The following is a 12,172-nucleotide window of genomic DNA, read 5'->3' on the forward strand; positions in this document are numbered from 1 at the left end:
GCTGGAGGTCACCTAAGGGCAAAGGATCATATATCTCCTTACCCCTAGTAAAGTCCCTATGGGGCTTCTTGGATCTGTGCCTGCTTTTAGGCTGGCACAAATCCAGGAAGCCTGGTATAACACCAGGCCAGCCAGGAGTTAATGTTCTTAAGCTATTAACTACAGTACCACCTGAATGAATGCTTGAGGATGGAAAATGCATACTAACAGTCCTCCAGAGTAAAAGGAGAAGGCTGTCTATAACTCTGCCTCACAGCCCAATACTATCCTCTACCACACTATAGCATGCAGCTGCACCAAAAGAGCATGTACTGCCTGCTATGGGGGACAACCAGAATTTACTTACTACTTACAGTAGGCCTTCTGGCCACCAATGGGTCTCATGAAACCCACACCCTCTATGTAGTTGCCCTAAGTCTGAGGAGAGAAAGGGCTTGAGAATGAGGCAGCATGCACTTTTCTCACTAAGATCCACCCCCTTCAACCTGCTCCGTGCCATCTCCCTCCCCACCAATAGCCCACCCCTCTGCTGCATTACCTCCTCCAATGCAGTCCAGGTGGGCTGTTAGCAGGACTGGGGAGTTGCGACCTGTTTCTGCTGGTGGCTCCCTCACAATTGGCAGCAGCATGCCATTTATAGAGGTAGCATGCCATTTACAACAGTGGAAGATTACTTCCACTGTAATTACTGAATGATTACTGAATGATAGGATTTCCACTGTCATTACTGAATGATAGGATTAGGCCACAGGTATGTATAACCCTTTACCTAAAAGGAGGTCAGAAGCTTAGATTAGCCTAACAAGAAATTTTTTCTTCATCTCTTTTATAATAGTGATTTTAAAGCCAACTCAGTTTGGCAGCACAATAATTACCTGTGGCTCCTCCATACTAAGGGGCTGATTAAAAGAGGTTCTAGGACCTACTCAAGGACCCAGTAAGCGTTTAGGCAAGGGCTGGAAAATAAGCCTGCTTGGTTCAAGATAGAGGTAACCTGTCAATGCACCTATGGGAAAATTTAATTTATCACTAGCATTGTCTAAGCTCAAATGGGACCAAACTATAAACAAGAAAAATCATAAGGCAGCCATGAAATGCTGTCAGGAGACTGCTGCAGGAAAAAGCCATCTGCCTGAACCAAATTTATTTCAAATTCAGCTGCCTCCTCCTCCTGCTTCAATCATGTCATTGCACTCCTTTCTGTATTTGAAATTCTTTATTACATTCTGATTTCTTGACACATCCACTTCAAGCTCCTCTCCTTATCACAAAAGCCTTGATAGCATTTCTGTCAATTACATGTATGTTCTTCTGCAGCATCCTTACACTTTCCAAAGACCTTTCAATTTACTTCACCTTTTAAGTCCAGCGTTCGTATCTCATCTCTTTCCTTTCTGTTTGTGAGGTTCTCAATACCTAAAGTACTGTTTTTGCCCTCAGTCAAAAAAAGTACCTTCTTATGGCCTGAAAAAGCCCATCAAAATATGCCATTCCATCTCCTCTCAAATGTATTCCTTGCTTCGCCAGTTAAACGTTTTTCAGTATTGCTCTCACAATACTTATTTTCTAATTTATTTTTACCATTATTTCAGTAAGTTAATAAAATCTTAGTAATATAAATACTGTATAACAAGACAAATAATTGCTGATATGTTTTTCATCCATGGACAGCCTACTAACATTCATATTGGAACTTGCACAGGATAAATTTGATTTACAACAGTAAATATATCCAGCAATTTCCAAATGTAAAATATTTGATTTCATCTTTCAGTATTAATTTTCAAACAACCCAGCATCATACTCTTTAAATAGAACCGTGAGATTAAATTCAAAAATATTATTTCTCATTAAGCTACTACAAAAAAACTGAAGAGATAGTTGGTCAAATTCTAGTACAGGTATATATCTATCTTTAATTAGGCATCCCAAAGAGAGATAAATTATATTGATTTTGAAAATATTATATCCATTTTCACTTTTCCATTTCTTGGAACAAACACAGTTTATATCAAACAACTTTATAACAAGCAAAGAAACATCTCAAGAGAGCTGCAGTAAAAAACAATTTTAAGAGATAATCCACTTACCTGGTTTTCTGGGGCACTTTGCCCTAAGAATGTTATAGACATGTCCAGATTCCCATGACAAGCAGTGATTCTTGTTCCATAAACACCTTAATCCTGGCCCAGCATTTTTACAAAGTTCTTCATCTCTGAATGCTTCACAGTTGGGAGGTTTGTACACAAGGATGTCATTTAGCAGAACACTTGAAAAGCCTCCAAATATATACATGGACCTATTGATTAAAATAATGTGTCAGTTTTTCCCCCACAATGACACATGACATTCAAAGTCATAACTTTTGTCTTATTCATTATGCTTCTTCACTGTCCTGTAATAAACACACATGATACAAATGCAAATATGGACCCTGCATGAACCCAGCTAAAGTTAAGAACTCAAAGTCCCACTGATTTCCATAAGAGAAATTTAAATATATACTTATCTTTCCAATTAAAAATCAATGGGATACCAAATTGTTTTCAGCTGGCTTGCACACATATTATACAATAAAACTATAATTATATAGTATTCTTAACATTACTTGGAGATTATCTCTATGTATCCCCTTCAGACCACACAACAAAGAAAAATCCTTGCATAATTTAAAGCTTCGTTGATCTGCTTACATACTGAATATACACATTCTAATAGAAAGAATCCATCCACTCATGTTCTTGCTTTGCACATTCTTGTTCTTGCTCTGTACATTTACACACCAGTAAGGCCACAATCCTAACCAATTTTCCAGCAAAAGGGCAATGCAACTCCGAGGTACGGAAACAAATATTGCCTTGAGGAGGCCTCCGTGACTGCCCCCCAACTGCAGGATGCAGCACATGCCCCACTGGCACAGCTATGCCAGTGCTAGAAAAGTTGGTTAGGATTGCGCCCTAAGTCAAAGTTAAATTTTATGATGCAAAAGAGAGACAATCTCAAAACTATTTTTACTCTTGGAAATAAATGTTCTACTGAAATATCCCACCAAAGAATATTAGAAAATGAAATGTGGGTTCTCTCTCTGGCAACATCCCTATCAGAGTTGTTTACACTAAGACAGGGCCACTCAAGCTCCGGCCTGGGGACCAGATCTAGGGTTTGAATGAATCTGTCTACCTGGTGAGTGGACCTTTACAATCCACCTCTGCACTGCTCCTTTTCTGGGTAGATCTAGGCATCAGGACGCTCTGCGTAATCTCGTTCTGTTGTACAGCCTTCTGGGACACTGGGCAACACATGCAAATGCCCAGAGCATCCTGGTGCCCAGATCTACCCAGAAGAGGAGCCACGCAGAGGTGGAACAAAAAGATGAGGTTTGAACAGAGATTGCATTTTTGTCAGACAGCAGTCACAACTTTGGGCACTGCTGGGTTAAGAGATAGCAGTGGGCCCCAGTGAGCATCATAGATAAATAAGAATTTGAACCCAGGTCCCCCCAACCCAAGTCCACTGAACTCACTGATTCTTATAAACCAGAAACGACTATACTTCTTTTCTAAATAAAGGTTGTTTGTAAAGAGAATCTAGCAGTTTCCTTTTATTTCTTTTTTGACATATGTTTAGAAATGTGTATTTACCCATTGCTGACAACTGCAGAGTGACCAAATCTGTTCACATCACGATGTAGATTAGGTTTTGGAAGAATTTTCCATTCATCACAAGCTAATAAGACAAGATAAGAGAACACGATCTCCTGTCACTATAGTTCAGCATATTAGTGTAAAATATTACTTTTTAAAAAATAATATCATAAAGCTATGTAGACCAAAACAAAAAGCATAACATACTAAATTTCCCTTCTAAAGCTCAACATTCAAATGGTAATATCTAACAAATGTGTTAAAGTGTAATTGCAGTTCTATGATGTAACTATATTTTTGTGTAAGGAAGATAACTATGGGCAAAACTAACTTTCATTGGAAGCAGGCAGGCCAGTGGGCCTGCGCTGCATCCAGCGCAAGTTTGGGACCAAAAGCACCAAAACACCTCCCTCCCGCCTCCTCCCTGCCCTCCCCACACACCCCAGACCCCTGCATCAGTCAAGCTCGGCTGACGCAACTCACCTCTGGGGCCCACATCGATGCGCCTTATCTCCCCTCAGAGTGGGGCAAAAGTGCCATAAGGCACTTTTGCGACACTCCCGGGCTGGCGCAAGAGACTTTTCATTGGCCTAAATACCTCTTTGCATTGGGCCCTATGTTTACTAAAATAACTGTGTTTCAAATATGAAGGAAAAACACCAGATCAAAATTAATAATGCATCTCACTCAACTATTGATTGAATATTTAAGTAGAATCAATGATATAAGGACATACAAAAAAATGCATCACTCAAAGGCTAAAGTTTCAGACTATTTATTCATTTACTTCTTATAAGTCAAGAGTTAACATTGGATAAATGTATTGTAAAACAGAGATGCCCAACTGGTGGTCCTCAGGCCTCTTCCACAAAAATTAACAAATTATTTTTTTTTACTTTCTGCTTCTGTGTTTACAGCAGCTTTTGTTTTATTTATTGTTTTAGTATGTCTTTGAATTTTAAAATTGTTATCTGCCTTGAAGATGTATTTTTAGTTCAGAACGCTGCACACTGACACTTCTAATAAAACAGTCTGCTTTTCCTGTAGCTCAGTACCTTAACAAATATTTACATGTGTTGACCTTTCACAGTTAGAACCACTCAAAACCTACATCTAGAACAGTGGTTCCCCAACTTTTTCTCAGAAGGTTGGGAAGCACTAAGTCTTTGCAGGGACAGAAAGAAGACAGCAATGTAACCCACAGGATTGCACTGCTGCCAAGAACAGGGTTTTTTACCCTTACCTCCCCTGTGCCAGCCTCCAGGCAGTGTGAGGAGACCCACAGATACCACTGCAGGGCTCCCCGAGCCTTAGAAAAGTATAAAATAATGATTGGAGACCACTTTCCATTTCACAATTGAAAACCGGAAGTGGTTTCTAATAGCTATTTTTGAACTTTTCTTAGGTTTGGGGAGCCCTGCAGAGGTATCTGTGGGGCTCCCCGCATTCCCCAGAGGCTGGCACAGGGGGAGGTAAGTGAAGCCCCCCTCTATCCCCAGCAGGGGTGCAATCCCAGAGGTCATGTCTTCTCCCCCTCCCCACCCCTTCAGGAGCCAGGGACAAGTGTTTCCCACAAGTCGCGACCCACCTGTTTGGGAACCATTGATCTACACATTTAGTAAGTGTCTAAGAACCTGCCAAGAATACCATGGCTCATTATATTTGAATAAACTGGTGCAAGCTGAGTTCAGCAGCAACAGGAACCATCAGCGACAAGCCTCTTTTCTGAAAGAGCAGGTTCAATTACACATCAAAGAAATGTCACTATCACCAACAGTCCAATGACAAATGGATGCTAATCATGTGTCAAAGAAGGGAAAGATGATATTAAAAGTGTGTGCCATATCCTAATGCCCAGCAGCCCTGGATGCACCTATAGAATTTTGATTGCAAAAGGCTTAGATAGTTATATTATTTATTAGAAAATAAAAGTGATGAACAATTATGAATTCAATTTCTATTTCAATAACATTTTTTTTCTCAGTGAACTATACAAGGCAGACATATTTTATCACGTTTCCCAGCAGGATCTTTCAATTATGCTATAAACTGAAGTGTCTTCAAGCTCCTATAATTCAGCGAATGTCTCAGAGACAGCTTACTGAAGCACATAAGAAGATCTATGTGGATGGTGACCAAGAAAAGAAAAAGCCTGCAAATAGAAGCCATATACACTATACAATTTCATTTGATCGAAAGTAGGAGGGGGAAGGGGAGAAAAACAGTTCAGGGCAATGTTTGTATTCTTTCTTTCCTCTAAGAAAAAGGGTGGGATTTAGCATTGAAGAAAAACCATAAAAGTCATTATTAAAAGCCAAGTTTAAGATAAGGAATCATTGCAGCCTCCAGATATAATAATTCCTTCCTTGCTCAAGTTATTTATCAAACTGGCAGGTCTTTTCAATAGTGTATGGGAAGAAAAAGAAGCATGTTACAAATAGCTTCTCTTCTTATCTGCCCTAGCCTTCTCAGAAACTGCTAAACATTGGACAGAGCTCTATGCAATAAAATAGTTTTGCTTAGCTTTAACATTTCAGTGGAGCACACACTCATTCACTTGAAGAGTGGCCATTTCAAAGCAAATATACACTCAACACATGACATAATTTGCATTCTGTATGCCTGTTTCCACTTATCTGCCTAAAATGTGTAAGTTTATAATTGTTCAAGTTTGTTTATCGTAGATACATATTCTAAATATAGATATTTACATTAAAAAGTGTTAACACAGACACCACAGTCTCATTGATGGAAGTGACCTCAAGGACATCCATTGTGAAATCCAAATAATTAGAAATGCTTTTCTGTATTAACAGTTGTTCTTAGATGAGGTACATTCATAATATTGGAATACAATACAATTCAAATAATTAAGCTGAACTGAAAGTAAAAAAAAAAAAAGCATCCAGCCCTTCTATGTTTGACTCAGATAATATCACTCAGCATAAACTTAAAACATCTGTCTGTCTGTCTCTGTGTTCCAAGAGGATGACAAGAAAACTAATAAAATATCAAGTCTGGAGAGCAGGGAAAAGGGAAACTTCTTTCTCAGTTTACACTATGTCAAATAAATCTCTATCTTTATTCTGATCATAAAAAGGGCCCTTTTCTAAGCAAAACAGAGAGCCAGGTCTGTGTGAAATCGCATATACTAAATTTCAACTACAGATATAACATCTACAGCACAGCCTACATAAAACAACAGAGACTCCCCAAAACAACCTTAAAAACAGACAAACTCTGATTTTTCAGGTAAAACAATTAACATCTTATACCATTAAGGTTTTGCATTTCTAGCACTGGAACAATAAACAACTAATTGTGGCTGCAGATTGCACCAAAGCTACAGCAGATTGCACCAAAGCTACATTTATGACTTTGTTGGAATTATAAATATATAAACACAGTTCATTGCAGCTGCTACTTTATATTATATTTTGGGAGGCTGAATGTCAATAATCTACTCATAATTACAGTTCTTCAAAGCTGAATCATGCAACCTCCTACTTTATTTTCCTAATAGTCCAAAGTACTAGGTTATTGCTACAATACTGATGTTAAAGAAACAGAATTAAAATAGGTTGCCTCAAAACTGGTTCAGTTGCTACAAATCCATTTTTATATTAATCAGTTAGCAACAAGTTAAAATACAGTGACTCATAAATGTTTGACAAAAAGTTATTCCAGAAACAGTATATTACATCTATATCAGTAAGTAAGCCTAATATAACATAATTTTGTTATGCTTAATTCAGTTCCTTAAAAACTGTCTGATCTGATGCTGGGGCAGCACCAGCGGACCATGTGCTGCCCCAGCAATGGTGGTTTCAAACATACCATAAAGCACATTGCGGTGGCCAGGTGAGAGAGGCGCCAGCAGGGAAGCTAGCACCAGTCAGCGCTGAGCCTCCAGGCTAGTGAGAGGAGCAGGAGAAGCATGTTGCAGTAAGTCACCTGCTGCAGGGAGGGGGTGAAACTGGGTGGGGGGGAGGGTAGGCCGGAGAGTGGTTTAGGCCTGCGAGGGGGCAGGGGTGATGGCAGCCACCAAATCCAATCCCCTCTCCCAAGCTTCAGAGCCCAACACAGGTCTCCTTGGTTCTGCACCATCTAAACAGTTCCGTGCTAATTATCACTGAACACATCCTTTGAGAGTACACTTGACTCTGTTACAAAGACATGGAACTGTGATTAATAAAGTTAAATATTAATATATCTACACCTATCTAGTAATCTACACACAGATACATATAGTCGCACATGTGCACTCCTTTTTATATCCAGTTTTCAAGGGAAATCCTATACTATTCAATAAAAAAAAGAAAAGCTGCAGCTATCAGTATGGATAATAGTGATACATAACACCATTTCACATGGATATGACAACATTTGCCAGCAAGTATTAACAATTGCCTAGAGAATGGAAGGCTTCCAGCAATCTTCCCCTTTCAAGAAGTCTCTTCTTCAGATAAGTAATGGGATTCCGGAATTGTCCTAAAACTTCCAACCAATAATCCAGCCAGCCTCACTAAACCTGGGTCCCTTCAATCATACCAGCAACTCCGAAGTCATGAGATTTAAATACTCCTTCACCAACCCTTGCTAGCTGGATAATGGTTCATTAATCTTTCCTGCAACAGCTGAGTATTACCAAACACTTCTTTTAAGTATTTGTATTGGATTTGTAGCTCCAGTTTCTTGCACTTTGTAACAAAATGACAGAAACAGAAGTTGTAGGTTGCTCTCAATTGTCAGGCTGTTGAACCTATACAATCAGCATTTCTTCATGCCCATTCACATGCTTGTGCATGTGTGTCTGTATACTTTATTTGTATATTCTAATATTCCAAAAAGTATATCTAAAGAAAAAAAATTAGGCTTGCTCATATATTATTAATTATTATTAACAGTATATATACTGCTTTTCAACTAGAAGTTCACAAAGCGGTTTACAGAGAAAAATCAAATAACTGATGTATCCCTGTCCCAAAAGGGCTCACAATCTAAAAGATGCAAAAGAACGCCAGCAGACAGCCACCAGAACAGACACTGCTGGGATGAGGTGGGCCAGTTACTCTCCCCTTGCTAAAAAAAGGAACACCCACTTGAAAAAGTGCCTCTTAGCCATACATGGGGGCAAATATACGGTGTTTAGATGCAATCTGGAATATGTTAAAGGATGGGATGGTGCAAGGTAAATAAAACCCTGCATCCTTAATCCTAACTTATCAATATTACATAGCAGAAACTACCATTAAAGCAGAGAATCTTGTCAGTCACTATCACTTTTTAGCCTTATATGTTCACTAGAGCTGCTATTGAAGTCTTCTCTTGGATGATCTGGTTGCCATATTCTGAAATTTTGGAGTCTAAAATGGGTCCTCAAAGGACTGAAATTGATCAGGCCTTTAGAATCTTTACTTACCTTTAGTGGCATAGCTAAGAAGTTACAAGGGGTAGCAGTCGTACTGGGCAACAAGCTTCGGGGGGGGGGGCAACAAGCTGAGCTTAACACTAGTGGCCAAAATTGTGAAAATCTTGGTGTACACGAATAATACCATCATGCTATATATCATTGGAAAGGCAATTTAATGCAGAATGCAATGGAATGCTTCACAAATTTGCGTGTCATCCTTGCGCAGGGGCCATGCTAATCTTCTCTGTATCGTTCCAATTTTAGTATATGTGCTGCCGAAGCAAGCACGCAGAATGCAATGAAACAAACCACATTAGAATATATGTATTCTATAAAACGTTATGGCCAATTAACCAGAAAACAAAAACACAACTGCCTTATGGAACAAAAAGTGAATTTCTCTAACTCAAAACTGACCTATGAGACTGGTTGTTCTGAGAGCCAGTGAGATGTTATTATGATACTGCATGGAACCAATAAGGTGTTATATGAGTCAGCTCTCATTTCCATGTATCATAATACAGCTACTCTTGCTAACTGGTAAAGAGGCACTTTTTCAAGTGGTGCTCCTCTTATATTTAGCAAGGAGAGAATAACCACCCCTCTTCACCCCAGCACAGTGTCTCCAACCAATAAGGGGCAGACTTTTTATCTATTTACTTAATTAAATTTGATTTTGTTGTGGAGAAGGGGCTACAAAATCTTCTTTGATCCCAGGTAGGAGATAGATGTCTTAGCTATTTCACTGACTGGGGGGAGGTGGCAGATCAAGTGGGCAGTGAGCTGCTGGGGGGAAGAGGCAGGTTTCCCCCCAATTAGCACTTTTCAAAAATCCCAGGCATGATGTCACTTCCAGTTGTGACATCGCTTCTGGGGCATCATTTTGAGCTCCGCACCGGGCTACATGTTCATTAGCTATGCCACTGCTTACCTGTTTATACTATTGGCTGTACAAAGGGGCTTAGAGGGAAGAAGCCATTTCCTTATCAGTCTAAGGGTGCAATCCTAACCCCTTATGTCAATGCTTTCCAACACTGGCAGAGCGGTGCCCATGGGACGTGTGCTGCATCCTGCAGTTGGGTATCACTCATGAAGGCCTCCTCAAAGTAAGGGAATGTTTGTTCTCTTACCTCAGAGCTGCACTGCCCTTATGTCAGTGCTGGAAAGTACTGACATAAGGGGTTAGGATTGTGGCCTAAGGCTGCAATCCTAACCTCACTTTCCAGGGAGTAAGTCCCACTGAACACAACAGGACTTACTTCTGAGTAGACCTGGTTAGGATTGTACCCAAAAAGACATAGTTTAGGGGATGTTCCCCGGAATCCTTTTAATTAATCCACCCCAATTACTGACAAATAAATGAAATGAAGTAAAATAAATTATCCAACTTTTTGTGATCAAACAGACAATAAACGCAGGCAACTCTGCCTGCCTCTAATGTACCCAGGGATTTCTATAACAAACAACAGTTTAAAACATGAACAATTTCATTTTTCTGTTTTCATAAAGCATATCTCTCTCTCTGATGCATACTATATGAGAATGCTTTTAATATGGCCAAGGGAATGGCACAGAAGATTAAACTTGCATCTAATTAATCTTTACACAAAATTTAAAATAAAATTGAAATTCTACTTGTATTGTATCAGGTTAATAACGCATGGAAAATGAGACTGGTAAAAAACTAGAGAAAATGTTAGTGCTTTAAATTATCTAGAAGCAGAAAATGTAGCATTACAGTTTGAGAAATAAAACATGTTGTAGATTTTTAAGAAAATAAAGATCAGTTATGCAGTGTTTCCGAAGTTATATTTATGACAGTCCCAAAACACACAAAGTTGATTACCATTTCTATGCTATGTGACAAGAAAATATAACCATTAGAGGTAATCAATTGAAATGACTCACGGGGCCTACACATTTTAATTTAGTGCTACAAATAAAAATTACAGCCTTTAAGCAATTCAACACATTTTTCCATACCCAATTAATAGACAATTCTGTGCATTAAAGTTGTAATCAAATTAAAAGATATTTGAAATATTAACAACCCATGCTGTAGAATGAACAGACAACCAAACAAAGGATTGGGATCTGTTGGGCAACGATCTGTGTGGTCTACCTTACCTGCATTGGCTCAGTTCAGTGGTTCTCACACATTTAGCACCGGGACCCATTTTTTAGAATGAAAATCTGTCAGGACCCACTGGAAGTGATGCCATGACTGGAAGTGATGTCATCAAGCAGGAAAGTTTTTTACAGTCCTAGGCTGCAATCCTACCCAGGATTATGTCCATTTACTATCATTGATAAAATCATATACCTACATAGTAGCCTGTTCAAAGTACAGAGCTGTAACATCTCCCCACATGCAGTCACATACCATGGTAGCAGCTGGACTAATATAATAAAAATAAAATATTGAAATGAATGGGGACCCACCTGAAATTGGCTCGCGACCCACCTAGTTGGTCCCAACCCAGTTTGAAAAACACTGGCTCAGTTATTCATAAGGAGAAGGAAACAGCAATACCTGTAACTCTGTTGTACATTTGTGTTCTCTCTACTTCAGAAACCAATTGAAAACTATCACCAACAAACATAACTGGTAGACCTTTACAGCATCAGCAATATAAGAAACTGCCTTCTCCCTGTCACACACTACCATAACTCTGCAGCTCACTCTAATAAAATTTCATAAGCAACTCATAAGCTGCAACAAATGAAATAAATCTACCATACCCAAACCTTTATGACAGTAGTTACTTGGCTAGTTTTCAGGAAAGAAAAAAAAACTATGCACATGTCTATTCAAGTCCTCAAAATTTCTCACCCCTTTAAGGCTGAATCTAGGCATTATTCCCACCTTTTGGTATGAAAAGTAGCTTTTATTGTTGCTAGAAATAAACCTAGATGCCAACCACATGCCACATGATAGAGGGAAGATGTTTCTGTGTAACTCTAGAAATGAAGGACTGGAACCATCTTCCAGGTGGTGATTATGGAGCAGAAGACTATTTCCCTGCGGCAGTGCTTCAATACAGCTTTGAAACTAATTTAAAAGGTATTAATGCATAATTAACCCCTTCCACCGTGGCACTGAGGAGCTTGGACT

The 12,172-nt window shown here is 39.1% G+C and overlaps 1 protein-coding gene and 1 non-coding gene across 3 annotated transcripts in view; both read right to left on the reverse strand.

Moving 5' to 3' along the window:
- Positions 1-12,172, reverse strand: part of ATRNL1 (attractin like 1) — a 702,039-nt gene that overhangs the window by 567,180 nt on the left and 122,687 nt on the right. For both annotated transcript variants that reach the window (XR_010794071.1, XM_066619507.1), the window contains exons 11-12: positions 3,642-3,726; positions 2,091-2,299 (exon numbers count right to left, since the gene is read on the reverse strand). Coding sequence is in view for 1 of the 2 variants with exons in the window: in XM_066619507.1 (XP_066475604.1) it covers positions 2,091-2,299; positions 3,642-3,726 (294 nt within the window). In the remaining variant the exon portion in view is untranslated. The remainder of the gene's footprint in view (positions 1-2,090; positions 2,300-3,641; positions 3,727-12,172) is intronic.
- LOC136647063 (U6 spliceosomal RNA) lies at positions 9,239-9,345 on the reverse strand. The gene has a single exon (XR_010794234.1). It is a non-coding gene; the product is annotated as a U6 spliceosomal RNA (small nuclear RNA).

Source organism: Tiliqua scincoides, chromosome 3, assembly GCF_035046505.1.
Source record: "Tiliqua scincoides isolate rTilSci1 chromosome 3, rTilSci1.hap2, whole genome shotgun sequence".
Lineage (NCBI taxonomy): Eukaryota > Metazoa > Chordata > Lepidosauria > Squamata > Scincidae > Tiliqua > Tiliqua scincoides.